Genomic DNA, 16,912 nt, shown 5'->3' on the forward strand with positions numbered 1-16,912 from the left:
GTAGTGCTTTTTTTTATTTTATTTCCTGTAAGCAAGTAATTTTATTTAGTTCATGTTTTCTTAAAATTCATGCAAAGGAAGTAGTACTCCCATTAGGGATATCTTCTTATCTTTCTTATGTACTTATGGAGGTAAGAATTATGTCTCCTCTCCAGCGTAGTTCACTTTTCTATCTTTTTAATAAAATTTTAACAAGATGTTGGTCCTGAGAGATTTTTCCAACAAAAAAATTGTAAAAATAGTAGACAAAAGTGTATGAAGTCGGGGACTCCAATTTTATTCTCAGATAATGGGTGAAAAGAAGATGCACGAACCGCTTAAAGTAACAATAACTATAAGCCATAACCCTCTTCTAGATGTACAATACTGTTGCACATGATGAATAATTAGAAAATAACATATGACTAACAGAATTATATAGAAAGTAATGTAAAATGAACGCCTATAAAATCAGAGGGATCACTTGCAAGGGGTTAATTTGCAGGTGACGTTGCCAGAGCCAGCATTAGCCCTTATGAATCGTAAAGCAGTAATGAGGGCGCCCCGAGTGGAACCCATCAGGGCCCAATTCATGCGTGTGACAACAGCAACTGAATTGTAAGGGAATTGAAGGCTGTTATAGGAATTGAGAAGGGCCGTTGTCCCTTCCCTCAGGAGAGTTTTGTATGGGTCTCCTCTCCCTTGAAGGCTTTCCCACAGGGTCATATCAGTCCCATATCTCCTGGCAGCAAGTGGCCCAAAAATAAGAGCAACTTTTGACTCAGGATTCAGCACCCTCCAGTAGCATTTGTACTCCGGCATTGTCCAGTACCTGAAAGTGGAAAGCCACAAAACCATTGGTTACTTTCTGAGCTGAACAAGAGTTATAATGACTCGACTTTCCTCCCAGCCAACTAACAGCTATTACCACGGCTCTAGACAATTTTGTTATTGTGGATTAAGATTCCTGTGAGTTGTGAAACTCTAGCATAATAAAAGCTCACGAGTCTGATCTGTCAGCTTCTGGGGTTCTAGGATGGATTGGTCTAGCTTTCACACCTTAAAGTTTTCTACTCACATGGATTCGCCAAAAAGTGCCAATGTGGAATGCTAGCACGGTTTGTAAGTTTGCACGTGTAAATTAGAGCATGAGGGCATTGTTTGCCCCAAGCCTGATGCACATGTACATTAACAGATGCATAACTGCATTAGCTCCATGTCCCCTGTGTGCTCTTATGGGCGTAGTGATATCTAAATGGTGAATTTCCCTTCTTGGCCCTATCGGCTGAGGTCCATATTTTCTTGTAGAAATTTGGTTGTTTGACTAATCAAATTTAAGTAGGCTGGCACACAATAATATATACTGGTACAGCACAGGTTTCATACCATAAAAGGGGTTACTTAGCACATTATTGTGCCGAAATGAGTCATGACTCTTAAAAGAAGACCCATAAGTGAACTTACTGATGTGAACAAGCCGATGCTTGTGAGAATGGCAATGGTGGCATTGGAGGCAATGGTGGCAGCGGAGGCAATAGTGGCAATGGGGGCAGCCTGAAAGTTGGAGGAGACCCTGCAGGTGCTGTTGGTCCAGAAGGCCTTGTAGGTGTTATTCTCGGTGCGGGCACAGGATTAGCTGACCTGGGGCAGAACGACATAGGCTCGGTAGGCTGAGAAAGTAAAGAATCCACACCATAAATCTCCATGCCAAACATCCTGAACATAAGTCTAAGTTTTTGAGAAGGACCAGCAGTTGCACCACAGCCATTTGAACCTTGTCCACTGCCTGAAACCTGGGCATAACAGTTACTTAAGTCTGGTGTGCCATCAAACCTCATGACATAGCTTCCGAACAAATTTGTGGTCTCTTCCCTTGACATTGTCACTTGCCCATTACCATCAGCACAAGTGATCGTGACTTTCATTCCTGCAAGACGGAGAGAGGATCCATTGGTTAATTCTGCAGACTATTTGCACTTACAACGCTTTCAATTTCAAAAACAGTTTTCTGGAGATTACATTGTCCAATAACCATATTAAGAGCCAACAATTTTTTGTCAGTCCAAAATTCTACTCAGAATTTCGATAGAATGCCAATTCTTCCTTGTTAAACAACGTCCCAGACATGGGTAGCCTGGGTGATTCTGTGGACAGTTTACACTTAAAAGGCAAAAGCAATCTCAAACAAAAGAAGAATATCATGTGCTCTTTTGTATTCCAGGGAACCTCTTCCTGGTATTATGATAATGAAATCCAGTAATTTTCAACAAAAAAAAAAAACAAAAGAAGAATAATTACAATGTCAAGGGCTATTGATCTTACCATTAAGGGGATAATCAAAAAGGGATCTTTGGCCATCTTTGCATTGGTCACAGAAGACGGTACCAGAAACCATCGCAGCTGCTTGCGTCCCATCTAGGGCTGCTGCAACAATGAGCAAAGCGGTGAGAAGGAGCTTGTGTGCCAAATCCATGAAACTTGGAGAATACAGAAGAAACCGGAAAGCAGGCTGGTCAGAAAGTGGAAATGATAGATTTATCAACTCTGGATGTACACTTGCACCAGCGAGGGGGAGTAATAAAGGGTAGTGGTGTCGCCTTTTCAGCCCTCAACTGTCTCTATTAATGAGGTTTGGAAATTTTGTTTTTAAATTATAGGTACATTTAAGAACCTGTGATTGCAGGCGAGCAAGCAGATAGATTAAACCGATGCACAGATCATCAAAATGTACTCGTACACAGTTATTATATTTTTTTCAATACAAAAAATTCAAATCTTACTTTTTAAATAAAAATAATATATTAATTCCGGATACTATTTGTACACAAATTTAATTAAAAGAAAATGTTAGATCGTTAAAGTTGAAACAATAGCCTCAAAAGGAAGATCTGATCATTTATGTCATCTCCCTGACAGTGAACCGCCAAGGGTCCTACAAATTTATTCTCAAAACAGTGATGAATGGAACTTATTACATTCCAGAGGGCATTTTGTCTGAAGCAATGGTGTGAAAGTAGAATTTATCAAACCAAACCGTCCTGTGCATTAGTCACCAGCATGGCTATGTGGACTTGTGGAGCATTTTATAGTGCAAAAAATAATAAACTATTGATTTAGCAAAATAAACGTTGGATGCATACATGTAAACAGACCTTTGATTCTTGGTTGCTCTGTATAGCCGTAAAATTTTGAAATATTGGTGGTGTAGGGAATTAGTTGGCCGTCAAAGCAGAGAGGAGCATTGATGAAAGAGGGCATGACCAAATTCATGTGAAAAGCCAGAACCACCAAGTTTCCTCGCTGACTGCTATACTCCAATCCCCTTTTCTTTCCAACTGCATAACACATGTCTCCAGGTATGCAAGTTCTTTGCGTTTTTAATTACCGGAACTAACCTCCTGCCCGCATGGGGCGGACCCGATTGATGTCTAAATTGTACACCAGACAGACAAGAATCATGGATGATGTGATTACAAGAATGCCTCTCACGATTTACTCAAAACGCATCGCGAGAAGCCTGTCATGGCGGGCTACATCTTGGCGCCAAACCGCCTGAACGCGGTTTCTGATGGGAATGTAAAGGAAGACGCAAGTGCCATCGAGGCATGGCAACATTATCATTTTGGATTAAGGCCAAATCATATTAAATTTAACCAAAGCTGCAAAAAACCCTTTGCTTTCCTGTAGCCTGCAACCATGCTTCCTAATTCCCTAGTACTCCCTACAACATACAAGTCTAGACAATTAAAGTTACCAGTACAGCTCCAATCTACAAATCCATCTCAAAACAACTTGGTCAAATCTTAAGGCATCTCAGCAGGGTATCAAGTTGTACCACGCCTTCTCAAAAAATACGAAAAAGGCTGTCCTGCCCGTATCTAAAACTGACCATTAGGTCATTTTAAATTTTAATTGGAGGAAAACTTGCCCCAATAACAAGAATACTACAGAGTTTTCTCCAGTACAACATGTGCATCAAGTTCTCTTTAGAAAGCCACTATGCAGCTCATATCACTTACTGAACAAGAATGCATATGCAACATGGCTCATGTTTAGTCATGTAGAACCCAACCTGTATTTCTAACTTGCCGAAGTAGTAAGGTTTGAACAGGCTATGAGCTCAAACTTAGACTTCTAAATGGTGGAGAGCATAAGAAATCTTCTATGCAAATATAGGCTAGCAATGCACACATACAAACTAGACATCAGAATTAGAAATATCGGACAGGTGCTCGAAGGCCAGAGTAGCCAAGAACAAATAATTTAATGCACAAACAAAAAACCATTGATTTATTTGGTCACCAATTCAAACAATTATAAATATTAACTCATGCTCACAATATAAAACAAAACTTAACAATAAAAAATAAAAACTCTAATAACATGGGCAACTCTGACGCAACGCTCCTACAAACAAGACATGTTGACCAAGCCAGTGAAACTAAATCAAGGCCTACCAAAATTGTTTAAATACTGCATTCAACAGTAATAACAGTCACAACAAAAGACAAACAAGTCTCATCAACTCAACATATTAGACTTCCAAAACGTTCAAAAGAAGTTTGTTCTTCTTCCTCTCTGTGGACCTAAGCTTTGCATTTGTCAGTCTCTATCTTCAATTCTCTTCAACATGGCCATTCTCAGAGCTGGAACCCAGGAGGAAAAACAGACCAAAGTTAGCATGTCATGTTGCAACACATAATGAGCAGACAGCTTTCTATAAAACCCAACTGAAATTGGTCCGCATTTTAAAAGGGGAATTAATAGACAGGGGGTTTAGCATTTTTTTTTGGAGGGGAAGGGGTGGTGTTTGAAAACAACCATCAATTTTGTAATTACCACAATTTATGATCATTAAGAAGTATAACAACTAACAAGAAGTTCTCCAACTCGTTCTTATACAAGGGATTTCACTTGAAAGGAAATGCTTCAGATTCATCTAAATGTCAATACGTGTTTAAAAAAAAATGAATAGGAGAGATGAAAAAGATGAATGGCTATCTATCCATTGAGCTGGTTAAAATCAACTTGCTTTCCCAGAATCCCTAGCCTAGAAGAAATACTGTCCAAGTATTCCTACATGCATAGGAGAACTCCGTTCTAAAGCAATAGTGGAAGGCAAAAAATGGCAGGGGAGATACAATTATGCTACTTTTATTATGTTTCTTAGGTTCACAATGAGTTTGAAATAATAATATAGAACACCATGAAAGAACCCAACATTGCTAGTAAAACGCATTAAGCTTTACGAGAGAACAAAATGTCCTAGAAATATATAAACAGTTAATATATGAAACGAACAAGCTTCATAGTGAAGAAAACATGCTCCTAGATAATCTATCAATATCTTACACACAAAAAAAATACAGCTATATTCTCAAATTAACGGAGCAATCAAATTTCAGACCTTTGGGATTGATCAGCATCAGCAGCAACAGCCTCAACAGAATCACTCTTCCTCCAGCTCCTTTCCACCGGGGCACGCCCATTCCCGAAACTGACCTTTCCTCCTCTCTCTCCTCTCTCTGTAACCGCAACTGTCTCTTTAATCTTCACAGCTTCCAGCTTCTCATCAATCTCCTTCCAATCTTTCCCCTTTTCCTTCAACACCTCCTCTCTCGGCCTTGCCTCGCCAAAAGGATTTGCCCCTCTGGGCTTTGCCAAAGTCGCCTCCTTTTTACCCTCCTCGGTCACAGTACGTGGCTGAAGCACAAGCCTTGGCCTCACCCCACCACTACCAGCACTGCCACTCTCCTCCTTTTTCTTTCCCCAATTATCCAAATCCCTCGGTGAATCCCTCGATTGAAGCGAATCGAAACTGCTTCTCCTCTCAAAACCCCCACCAAATCTCCGTGGCGGTGCCTCATTGGCGCTTTTATAACTCTTATTAGCCGCCCAGTTATCTACTTCATCGGCTTTTGATTGCGAATCAAAAAATCCTCCTCCTCCTCTTTCTCTCCTTTCAAATCCACCACCAAATCCGTTTCCAGTGGAAGTCGATTTCTTAGCCGATGCCCAATTATCGATCTCATCAGCGCGTGACGGTGCAATTTCTCTATTGGAATCTCTATTCGAAGCCCTAGAAGATCCCCATCTACCATTACTCGACGAATCGTCGCCGTTGGAATTGTATCTGTTCGAACCGTAGGACTTAAAACCGCCACCGAGCCGATTACGATCGAGTTCCTCCGGGGAACGTTGGCGAGGGCCGGTGGGGAGTACAAGGAGGTCCTCGTGAGTGAGGCGGGTTGGCTCACTAGGCTTAGCAGCGCCGTAGGTAGTGAATTCGGCGAGAGATAGGGTTTGGCTCTTCTTTTTCTTGGTCTTGGCGGCGGCAGCGGTGGCTAAAGAAGGGAAATCCGCGTGCTTTTCGGAGGAAGAATCACCGTGGTTTTGATCCTGTTGTTGGAGCTCAGCTTCGTGTTCTTCGGCATCGAGAGCCCACGCGCCGGGTTTGCCCCAAGGAGACGAGACAGTCGCCGCCATGATTTTGTGCGTTAGCGCTGTTCCAAAGGTTGCGTTTTTGGTTTTGGTTGTGAGAGTTTGCGTTTGATGGGAGCGAAAGGGAGAGGGAAAGGGTTCTTATACGAGGAGATGATAGGATCAGATCGGACGGTGGAGGAAATTCGTAAGAAGAAGATGGAATGTTGGGACTTCTCTTTTCCTGTGGACTTGACGTGGATTTGTTGCATTTTTATGTGTAACCAAACACCATTGGGACCCAAGCATCTCAATATGTTCTCTGTTATTGGTAGAAAATATTTTCTTGTATTTCTTTGTGGCTGGAAATTGTTTACGGACTTACTTTCCGTTACCCAATAAAGTTTCATTTTGGGACTAAGTTTAATTATTTTCTAAAGTTTCATTTTTCCTGAATTAATCTAAATATATAATTAGTTAATAATAATTGTATGGTGCTTTTCAAAATAATAATAATAATAATAATAATTGCATAGTTCATGCATCTTTTGTATCAAAAAAGGGTAAAAAGACTAATTTAATTAACTCAAATGGATACATTCAATTCCCCTCCTCACAAAAATTAAATCTCTTAAATCGTTTTTAGTAATTATTTAGAAGGCTGTTAAATAATAATCCAAATGGTACATTTTCCTTGCTAAATATTTTTGGAGATCTTCCTTATGCCATGCCACCATAGCAGGAAAATTTATATTTAGTTGGGCAAATTAATATACATATATATATAGAGCATTAAATATACAAAAAAGTATAAATAAAAATTAATTCAAGTTTTAAAAAAATTTATTTTATTTATATGTAAATATAATATATTACAAATTTTTTACAGGTTTTTATAGTTTGAAACCATTGTAAAAATTTTTAATTATCAATACTAAAAAAACTATTTTTTATATATATGGAACTAAACAATCATCCGTTCAAAAATTTCTTTTGAAAATTGATAATATATTTTCTTTTCAAACTATTCTTTGATTATTTTTTATATGCACCAAATTATTTTATTAATATAAAAATTTTAAATAATAAATAATACTTTATCAAAATCACAATCTATAAAATGACCAAAAAAACAATTACTCATGATTTGAATATCTTCGAATTTTAAAAGAATAAAGTGAAGTGATCTCATCCCTTTTTTTCTTTAACGCTTCTTTCGTAAAGCTATATATCTTTATTCTTCTCTTTCTATTGGTTTTTCCTTTACTTTTGTTATGTTTTACAATTTTTTTTTTATGTGAAAAGCAACTGGTGAAATAAAAGACATCACTTGTAATCTGAATTTTGGTGAGTCCCGTATCAAAAAATAAATTAATCATGAAACCTTATTTCATTTAAATCTACATATATTACCTTATTATTAGAAAAGAAAATCACTTTTTAGTATCGATATAACTTTTTTCTTTTCAATATTTATAATAATAATGTGATATATATTTTATTTTTATAGGGGAACTTGGCACCCCACCCTGAATCCGTCCCTGGCAGGAAAAGAAAAACGTTAAAATTAAGTATAATTAAAAAAAAAATTCTAACACTTACCATGGCTTAAACGTTAAAACTCATTAAATTAAAAACAGAAATGATTCCTAAGGGTAGCTTATTGGATTACGCAGTCAACGATCCCCAATGGGCAATTGGGTTGGAATGAGAAATTTACCTTTGTTGCGTTTGTAAAACGACGCACATCTCCTTCTCAGCCTCTCTTTTTAAAAGGTGCTGCTGCTGCTTACTTCTAAAGCTGACTGATTCCTCCAATTCCAAAGTTTGGAACGCCATGGGACACGGACCCAAGCAAAAGCTTTATAAGAATCAAACACCCGCAAAGATTTTTCGTATGCTTTATTAGAATACAAAAGAATTGACACATACTTGACAGAAATAATGAAAAAGAATCATCTCAACCTCAACACAAGGAAACAACTGAAGAAGAATATACAACTCAGATGGGAATGAGATCACCACTGTCAAAGGGGGGACAGATACTGCACTCAACTCCTCATTCCAAGTTGATAATGATGCAAGAATCCAGGGCGCATTAACTGATCTCAATTGGGGTCCCATTTGCTGGTTGTCAAGGAAAGGAATCGCTAAAACTACCTTTCTGGCTTTTGTTGACACCTGCAAATTTCGTCTGGAGAACAGAGGGACTGACTCTCTTGCATTCCAGGTATTCTACCCAGTTCAATGGAGGGAGATCAAGACACTCATCTTTGATGGAGAAAATCATGGCTCGTAATACTCCAAACTTCGTAGAGTGATTAGATGTTCATCCTCAGGACTCTTTACAGAATCACCACTAACATACCATGTTACAGTTCCTGCAATGTAGAGGCTCTATCAAAAAATAAGCTCAAGTCAAAAGGCAACATGCCAACAATGTAAGACTACTTGGTTGAATTATCTAAGAAGCATTTTCAAACAAGTTGGAACGGAAAGTTGAAGCAACTCCATGTTTCCAGTCTCACTTACACTTGCATAATTCAATGAAGACTAAATGGGTAGTTTAAATATCAGATATCGACATGAATGGTTATCTGCATATACAAGGGTCTGAAAATTCATTTTGCTTATCCCAGGCAACAATACATAGGTGAAATGATGGGGTGGGCATGGCACATCCTATCTGGGACATCAGTGTCATCAATAAAGTACCAAAACAGGATAAGATGTTCCACAGAATCTTTATAGACAGTACCATACCACACCAGAGTTTCTGAAATAGACCTCTTATTTCAGAGGCATCAAAAAGTATATTACATCAGCTGCTGTATATGATGATCAAAGCCAGCAATTAACAAGAAGCTGATCCAAGCAAATCCCCCGTCTCCAATCTCTTTTCTTCTTTTCAATGGAACTATTCCCAGTTCTTGCCTCCATGGCAAACGCCCACTAATTATCCAAAAGGCACATATTTTAAACAGACTGTCCAATGTGATGCTAAGAAAGAGATGGTTTTCCTGCATATTTTTTTGCATGGCCCTAGAAATCATCTACCATAAAGATCAATAAATCAGTCTCTTTTTCCATTTTAAGGCAAGCTGTGAACAGATTTGGAACAAAATCAAATCAACAATGGTGACAATATTAAAGCAAAATTACTAGTAGCAAAATGATTGTTTGCCAGGATATCAATTTTTTTTCCTTGGTCTGACTTTAATCAAGAAGAAGGAGCAGAATGAGGGCAACAAGAAATTTATAATTTTGACATCTCCCACTTGTATTTCACTGCCCAAAAAAGAGGGAACCAAAAAGAGTGGGGATAAAGGACAAGATCTATACATACCTACTGGAGGAGGTGGTTCCTGTTCTCTTGTAGCATGAAGTATGATTGTTCCAGAGAGCACAGTAATGAATCCACATATCTCAGAAGCAATACTGCTCACGTTTTGGCCAGACCAGTCCTGTAAAAAGAACAAGACAACAACACTCAATTTGTGCTCTTCAGTTCCTGTAGTTGCAGATAATTACAAATACAATTAGGCATTCAGAACCAAATTGAAGAAGGATTACTTAAATAATTTACCTTAAACATTATTACACTAGCAATAATGGTCAAAGTTGTGAACATAACATAATATACAGGAGAAACAATTGCAGCATTGAATGTATCCAAGGCCTACAATGAAGACACATACACGTCAGTGAAGCACAAAAGTTGACCAACCATTCAAAAACATCGTGCAATATGAGAGAGAAAAAGGCTCATTTACTCAAAACAGATTGCATACAAGAAGGCTACTTTCCATGTCCAAAATATTAACTGATCCTAGATTTTTAAATATTTTAAAAAGTGTAAGTAGTTCCGGGATCTAGATACGAAATTTTCATCTATATGTTATATTATGAATTTGATTGGTTAAGTTGCAATACTCTGATATGCAATAATTAAGGTTTCATACGAAAAAGTATGCTAGCTAGGTAGGTAGAGGATATGTTTTAAAGTAGATCATGGTCATTGGTCAATCACTGAAACCATGTTAAAATAAAGTTAATAGGAATGGACAACCACCAAGAGACAGAACCTAACCTTATTGAGGTAATTTAATTGTGTAATAACACAAATTGCAGCAACTGTAATAAAAAACCAAGTTTGAGGATAAGCTAATTGACTTATCCCATCCAATGTAAGCTTTATGGCAATCCCGATAGCTTTGATGCTTACAACCTGCGACAGCACGCAAGAAACGAATTTACAAAAGCATCAACAGCATAATAACTACCATGGTGCTATTCAGAAATTGTCAATAAAAGTTCATAAGGAGATCTACGTACCGTAAGAGAACCCATTAAGGAACATATTCCCAAATACACAAGTAAATTTGTCTGCCCATAATGAGGTTCAAAGTGCAAAACCAAAGCTAAAACTGTTGAAAGTGTAGCTGCTACATAAATAAGAAAAGCTGCCAGCGGAAACACATGAAAAAGAACTAGAAGATCACTCACAATGAGTGTTGAACAACAAAGAATAACAAACATCAAGAGAGGGGCTAAACCTGGTTGTGTTGCTAGAGTCCAAATTTCTAGTACAGAACTTGGAGTATGCTCCTGTGGTGCATGGATTACAATCACCACTGAACCTACAATGCAGGAGACACATCCTACAATACCCATTTTCTGAACTCGTTCCTTCAACATAAAGTGTGCCAGAAAAGCACTGTTCAAATTTATCAAGCATGTCAGTCATTGAAAATAGATAGATAAATAAATTCAATCATATCTAAAGAAGCCATCACAAACAAAAGAAGCTTACCTCACAATTATACTTAGTGCACCAAGTGGGGTAACTAGAACAGCAGGAGCATATACATAAGCCACAAAATTTGCAACCTCTCCAATAATCACTATTTGTACAAAAATTCACCAAAGGTAAAACCAAACTCAATAATAAAGTTAAGAAGGAACACAATTTCATGCTTACATATTTGGAGGAAAAAAAAGAGAGATTCTGTGTTGTCAGTATACTTACTTGTTATCATGCCCGCCCACCAAAGTGGCTCTAATAAGTAGGTATAACCTCCAACTCCTACATTATTCCAGATGAAATAAAAAGAAAGTCAATCACATTGATAATGCTAAGCTTGCCTTAGCTCCATTTCCATATTGCACTATCTCAATAGCTATTCATTGATGCACACAATGCAGTTCTTAAGAATCGAAAACAGATAAAATCTTGATACTTGAAAATTTTACAGCATCACATAATATTCATACTTGTGTTGTTAATCGCCTTACTAATTAATAATCCAACGCAAAATTAAAAGAAACCCGATAGTACTAAACTACTAATTGATTCACAATATGCTGATTTAAATCTGAAATGAATGTCACTCATTGAATGTCATAATTAAACAAATTTAAGATTCACATCCATTGAGCTAATTCAATTAACAAAATCGTATCACTCCACTGAAATAACAACGGATCAAACTAGCGGAAATTTTTTAAATTAAAAAAAAAAAACCGGATGAGTCAAATCAAAACTAAGCAAAGAAAAGAAGCTCAATAGTGAGTCAAAATTGGCAGCGAGAGTTACGCGAAAAATCGTGGATTAAAAATTAGAACAGACCTGCGCGAGTACCCGTAGCACCAGCACGCTTGAGTCCTTTCTTCTTCAGAATAAAACTTGACCCGATAAACGCGCTTGACGCCACTGCTAATATCACTCCCTTCGAATTGTCCGACAATCCCATCTCTCTCTCTTTGATCACATCAATCAACGCTCCAAATATTTTTGTCTTGATGATAAAAAATGGAAAGATTGAGAGAATTCGAATTCCCGCCAAAAAGAAGAGCAAGAATCCGCCTTCGAGAAAAAAAATTTAAAATAAAAAATAAAAAAAGCGAACAGCTTTTGACTCTGCAACGCAACGTTTTAATCGATTCTTTTGCTGTGATTTGTTCAGATGGAAAGTGATAATGAAAGAGAGAAAGAGAAAGATCTAAAACCCTCTTTCTCTCTATCAGGAAGTCCTCGACTCATTTCTTTCTAGTTCCGTCGCGTTGTCGGAAACTTCCCATCTTTCTGTACGGACCCCATAAAATAGCTTAATGATCCCCTACTTCGCAAGGCTTTTCACTAACTTACGCTCGTCCTCCTCTATGTCGTTGATCGATACTACTATACTGAAAAACGAAAACGATCTGCCCATCTTAATTTTGTCCTTTTGTTTTATGGTGAGTCTAAGGGGGTCATCGGTCGGTAATTGATTTGGGTGGGGCCTGTTTGAAGAAACGAAGTGACGAGTTTGCCCTTACCAGAGGCTTGTCGGCTTGAGAAGGCCAATCAATCTGATGGATTGAAATGTAATTTGAAGGGGTGATTGGGCTGTTGACGAGCTGGATGACAACAGAGGCACTGGCTGACCCTCCCTGCTGCCTGTTAATGTTTTTTAACCGTTTGGTTTTAACTTTAAAGGGCGGAAAAGAATAATGAAAATGCCCACAATTACTACCTACAAAAAAGATTCCTTTCACATTACATGGTATCCTGGAATTTTTTTTTTGATAACAACTATATTATCACTTAATTAAAAGAATATTTTTAAAATTATAAGTATTATATACTAATATTGTATTAAATATTGTATGGGAGATATTTCACATGTATGCTACGTAAAAGTTAAAATTTGTTTGTTTGGAAAATGCAATAAATGTATTGTTAAAAATGGGTTAAAACGAAATATAGTAGGAGTGACATAGAATGAAAATTGGATGTTTTAATTCAAGATTGCAGATTTCAATTAAATCCCAGAGGGGAAAAAAGAAAAAGAAACAAAATGGTAGTAGTTTTAATAGGATTTGTTATCATAGCACAAGTCGAATAATTTTGGACATAAATCCAGGACTAAACACTAAAACACCAAGAAGACCGTTAAATTTTGGAGTCATGATTATGAGAGGATAAAGATATTTTTTAGACTTTAGCCCACAAAGAATAAAGGCTGATGAAGATGATAATTATCGGGGGGGGGGGGCGGGGGGGGCGGCACTTGCTTCCTGAAAAACAAATTTCTTTTTGGGTTGTGAGAATAAAATTTTCTTGTGAACAGAATATTCAAGACAATATAATCAATTTGGTTTGATTTTGTATACGAAATTGTTATATTATTTTAAAAAAATTGAATTGATAAATTTATGTGACATTCATGTTTATAAATTTTAAAAGCGAAATACTTATTTATTTCTTTTGAAAGTTTGAAATAATATTCTCTCTCGATCAATTTGACGATATTTTTGTTATCATCGACTATCTTACCTGTTTTCATTTAGAGTAATTTATTTAAGTTAGATTCACTCTAACATCACTTGATCATGAAATTATTATCCTTTCTTTTTGACTTAGATAAATGAAATAGTGAGGAAGTTTGCCTAAACGAAGGAGGGAAGGAATCAAGGGAATCTAGGGAAGCTTCCCCTCGAACTTGTATTAATGAAGGAAGCTTCCCTGTTGTGCATTGACAAAGGCACTTTACCATTTACAGTAACTAAACAAATGGTTTCTCCCACAAGCTTTTGATGGATTTTATGGCTCGTTTTGTTTTTTTCTGTTAGTAGAAACCAGAAACGTTTTAAACTTGTTATTGTTGGAAAATTGGAATGAAGATTTGAGCACCTCTCTTATCAAGATGTTTGTTCTTCACTTTCATGTTGAAAGAGGAACGAATACTCTCATCCATGTGAATGAAGGATACTCGATTTGTTAATTTTGCCAGTGCATTGAACAAAGTAATTGGGCTATGCAAATCAAGAACAGGCTTCAACATGAAGCTAAGCCCATCCCATCTAAGCCCAAAAGTAAAAGAACCTCATTTGGTAAGTATATGGATCACTAATGGGCCCAGAGCTCACTAACAGAATGTAATGGAAACTCAACAACAGTACATGAAAAATCTTAAGCCTTAGCTAAACTAAAAAGGAAGCAAACTTTAAAGAGGGAGTGAATCTGGTTCTGGTTGATTCATGGAAGCTGGTTTGAAAATTTCACATTACCATAAACATTAAGCAGAAAAGGTGCCCTAGTCTGTTGTCAAACTAGCTGTGTTTGTTGGGTAATCATTGTCAATCTTAGTAGAGATTTTCCATTACCATATTTAACGTCAAAAATTGAGTTAACAACAAGTGCACGCATTTAAAGCTTTGTCGAAAAAGAGAAACCAGACAAAATTTTTGCAGAAACAACTGCAATTCGAAATCATTTATTACGCATGCTTCACTGTTGAATTGTACATCACACAAAGGCAAAAAATGTCGTACAAGAGTGAGTGAGTGACCAACGAAAGGCATGAAAAACTCTTAACATTACATCATCACAAAGCGGTGGTGGGACGCCACATATGAAAACGGGCTCCTTCCCGTCACAAATCGAGACCAAACAGTGTATCGAAGATAGATATTCCCTCTCTCTCTCTCTCTCACTCCTCTTCTTCCCTTGCAGCTTCAGCTGTGGATCAGATCTCGCAGGACCTACCCCTCCCCCCTACTGGACCACATCCCTTAATGATAATTATCAAGTGCTTTTAGGCCTGGGGTTGGTTTCTCATTTATTAAAAATCAAGAATCCCCATGAGATATTTTTATCGTTACTTTTGTCTTTTCCTCTTGTCTACATCCGTCCTTTACAGTCTACCCGTTTTATCCTAAAAACCAATTTTTCCACGATGAACATTGACTAATAAAATATAGTTTTGCTCACGGTCGGTGACCAAACATCAGCGTCATCACCGTGGCCAGACCTCCGGAGGACAAAGCCCAATTTCATCTTTATCATTAAACAGATAATATTGCAGAAAAGGGTAATATGATGATAAAAAAGCCTACCTTATTTATGGTAGTTCATAGAAACTACATAAAGCAAGTTCTTGAAGAACCACCAAAACCCAGACCCAGTGACCATAAAAAGAAGCAAAAGGACAGAAATTCAAAGATTTAGACATGAAACACAACCCAAAGTCAACATAAACAACCCTAAATTTGTCTTTCTTTAAGAAAGCTGTCCACAATCAGCAACAACAACAGGCTTGGAAGTCCTGCCACCGCTAGACCCAACCTTCTCAATGGCTTTAACCACATCCATGCCTTCAACAACTTGCCCAAACACAACGTGCTTTCCATCGAGCCACTCAGTCTTGGTTGTGCAAACGAAGAACTGGGATCCGTTAGTTCCGGGTCCAGCATTTGCCATGGAGAGAACGCCGGGTCCGGTGTGCTTCTTCTCGAAGTTCTCGTCGGCGAACTTGGCTCCGTAGATGGATTCACCTCCGGTGCCGTTTCCGGCAGTGAAATCACCTCCTTGGCACATAAAATTAGGGATCACACGGTGGAAGCTTGACCCTTTGTAGTGGAGGGGTTTGCCGCTACGACCAACACCTTTCTCGCCAGTGCAGAGGGCACGGAAGTTCTCGGCGGTGCGGGGAGTGCAATCAGCGAAGAGCTCCATCACGATCCGACCAGCCGGTTGGCCACCGATCGTCATGTCGAAGAAGACCTTGGGGTTCGAAGCCATAGTTGGAGAGAACTTTTTGAGTAAAAAAAAGAAAAATGGATTAACGGAATTGGGGATTTTTTTTGTTTTGATGGGTAGTTAGGGTTTTAAGCGAGAGTGAGGGGATTTATATAGGAAGAGAGGAATCTGGACCGTTGAGAGATAGACACGTGGATTGATCGTGACGGTTGAAAATTAACCAGGGTTGGGTTTAAGGTTTGACTATGGTTAGCCTTTGGGATCCGAGGGGGTTTGGTGGCATATGCTTTTTGTCATTATTCGAGGGAGTGCGAGACAAACGACACCGTTTGTCTTTTATAAAGTTCGAGAGAGCATTTGTTTCTTTTTTTTTTTTAACCTTTGCGGGGGCTTGCTTCTGAACTTTGATCAGACGGTCCAAATCTTTCACACCTCAGAGCTTTTTCTGTATCTATTTATTTTTATTTTTATTTTAGTCTGAAAGAAAAAGGGCTTCTTTTGACCTGTTCTCGGCATTTGGAGGAAAATAACAAGGTACTATCAACTTTGATATCTCCTTCCACCAACTATCCTAAACAAATGTACCAATCGTATTAAATTTTTTTTTTTTCTTTTTTCCTTACCGTTTTGAAACTAAAAATAGTAGCTTCTAGATAAATATGTAAAGGGCAGGATTGCCGCTTTGATATGATACTTGATTCACTGGAAATCTTTTCAGATCTGAAGACTAATATAAGCAAGAGGATTTTATGCTTTAAAATGTTTTTATATTAGCTATTTTAAAAAGCACTGTTACAGGAAGAAATTAATTAATGAGAAATGAATCTGCTAAGTCTGCTATATTGATATTTAATGCACTGCTAAGTCTAATGTACGCCTCGCAGTCTGCAGTGGGTCCTTCTAATTAACGATTAGAAAAATTATTATTTATTTATAAGCAGTTCAGCACCTTAATCCTAAAGGATGAGATTAGAATATAAATCCACTAAA

General features: G+C 37.7%; 4 protein-coding genes across 5 annotated transcripts; all 4 read right to left on the reverse strand.

Moving 5' to 3' along the window:
- On the reverse strand, positions 243-2,578 carry LOC18607602 (protodermal factor 1). The gene is made up of 3 exons (XM_007041855.2): positions 2,302-2,578; positions 1,444-1,906; positions 243-811 (listed from the first exon to the last, which is right to left on the reverse strand). The coding sequence occupies exons 1-3, from the start codon at positions 2,450-2,452 to the stop codon at positions 460-462; spliced, it is 966 nt and encodes a 321-aa protein (XP_007041917.2). The 5' UTR covers positions 2,453-2,578; the 3' UTR covers positions 243-459.
- LOC18607603 (eukaryotic translation initiation factor 4B3) lies at positions 4,242-6,585 on the reverse strand. The gene is made up of 2 exons (XM_018115582.1): positions 5,387-6,585; positions 4,242-4,625 (listed from the first exon to the last, which is right to left on the reverse strand). Exons 1-2 carry the CDS (start codon positions 6,463-6,465, stop codon positions 4,595-4,597), a joined length of 1,110 nt encoding a protein of 369 aa, XP_017971071.1. The 5' UTR covers positions 6,466-6,585; the 3' UTR covers positions 4,242-4,594.
- Positions 8,226-12,585, reverse strand: LOC18607604 (probable magnesium transporter NIPA6). Of its 2 annotated transcripts, none has more exons than XM_018115583.1 (9): positions 12,029-12,582; positions 11,429-11,485; positions 11,213-11,303; positions 10,956-11,116; positions 10,735-10,862; positions 10,490-10,627; positions 9,986-10,078; positions 9,746-9,863; positions 8,226-8,780 (listed from the first exon to the last, which is right to left on the reverse strand). In XM_018115583.1, exons 1-9 carry the CDS (start codon positions 12,150-12,152, stop codon positions 8,686-8,688), a joined length of 1,005 nt encoding a protein of 334 aa, XP_017971072.1. In that variant the 5' UTR covers positions 12,153-12,582; the 3' UTR covers positions 8,226-8,685. The 2 variants fall into 2 exon arrangements, with proteins under 2 accessions (XP_017971072.1, XP_017971073.1); XM_018115584.1 differs by lacking the exon at positions 8,226-8,780 and adding an exon at positions 8,993-9,452 and having other exon boundaries at positions 12,029-12,585.
- LOC18607605 (peptidyl-prolyl cis-trans isomerase) lies at positions 15,206-16,046 on the reverse strand. The gene has a single exon (XM_007041858.2). The coding sequence runs from the start codon at positions 15,962-15,964 to the stop codon at positions 15,443-15,445; it is 522 nt and encodes a 173-aa protein (XP_007041920.1). The 5' UTR covers positions 15,965-16,046; the 3' UTR covers positions 15,206-15,442.

The sequence above is a fragment of the Theobroma cacao genome, chromosome 2, assembly GCF_000208745.1.
Source record: "Theobroma cacao cultivar B97-61/B2 chromosome 2, Criollo_cocoa_genome_V2, whole genome shotgun sequence".
In the NCBI taxonomy this organism is placed as follows: Eukaryota; Viridiplantae; Streptophyta; class Magnoliopsida; order Malvales; family Malvaceae; genus Theobroma; species Theobroma cacao.

What these genes read in the sequence shown, in the direction of transcription:
- LOC18607602 (XM_007041855.2), bottom strand. Translation starts at nt 2,452, where the DNA reads ATGGATTTGGCACACAAGCTCCTTCTCACCGCTTTGCTCATTGTTGCA. An exon ending in TTTTGATTATCCCCTTAATG is followed by an intron (nt 1,907 to 2,301) that starts GTAAGATCAATA and finishes TCCGTCTTGCAG; the next exon opens with GAATGAAAGTCACGATCACT. An exon ending in GCATCGGCTTGTTCACATCA is followed by an intron (nt 812 to 1,443) that starts GTAAGTTCACTT and finishes TTCCACTTTCAG; the next exon opens with GTACTGGACAATGCCGGAGT.
- LOC18607603 (XM_018115582.1), bottom strand. Translation starts at nt 6,465, where the DNA reads ATGGCGGCGACTGTCTCGTCTCCTTGGGGCAAACCCGGCGCGTGGGCT. An exon ending in GATGCTGATCAATCCCAAAG is followed by an intron (nt 4,626 to 5,386) that starts GTCTGAAATTTG and finishes CCTGGGTTCCAG; the next exon opens with CTCTGAGAATGGCCATGTTG.
- LOC18607604 (XM_018115583.1), bottom strand. Translation starts at nt 12,152, where the DNA reads ATGGGATTGTCGGACAATTCGAAGGGAGTGATATTAGCAGTGGCGTCA. An exon ending in GCACTAAGTATAATTGTGAG is followed by an intron (nt 11,117 to 11,212) that starts GTAAGCTTCTTT and finishes AAATTTGAACAG; the next exon opens with TGCTTTTCTGGCACACTTTA. An exon ending in GACTCTAGCAACACAACCAG is followed by an intron (nt 10,863 to 10,955) that starts GTTTAGCCCCTC and finishes TTCCGCTGGCAG; the next exon opens with CTTTTCTTATTTATGTAGCA.
- LOC18607605 (XM_007041858.2), bottom strand. Translation starts at nt 15,964, where the DNA reads ATGGCTTCGAACCCCAAGGTCTTCTTCGACATGACGATCGGTGGCCAA.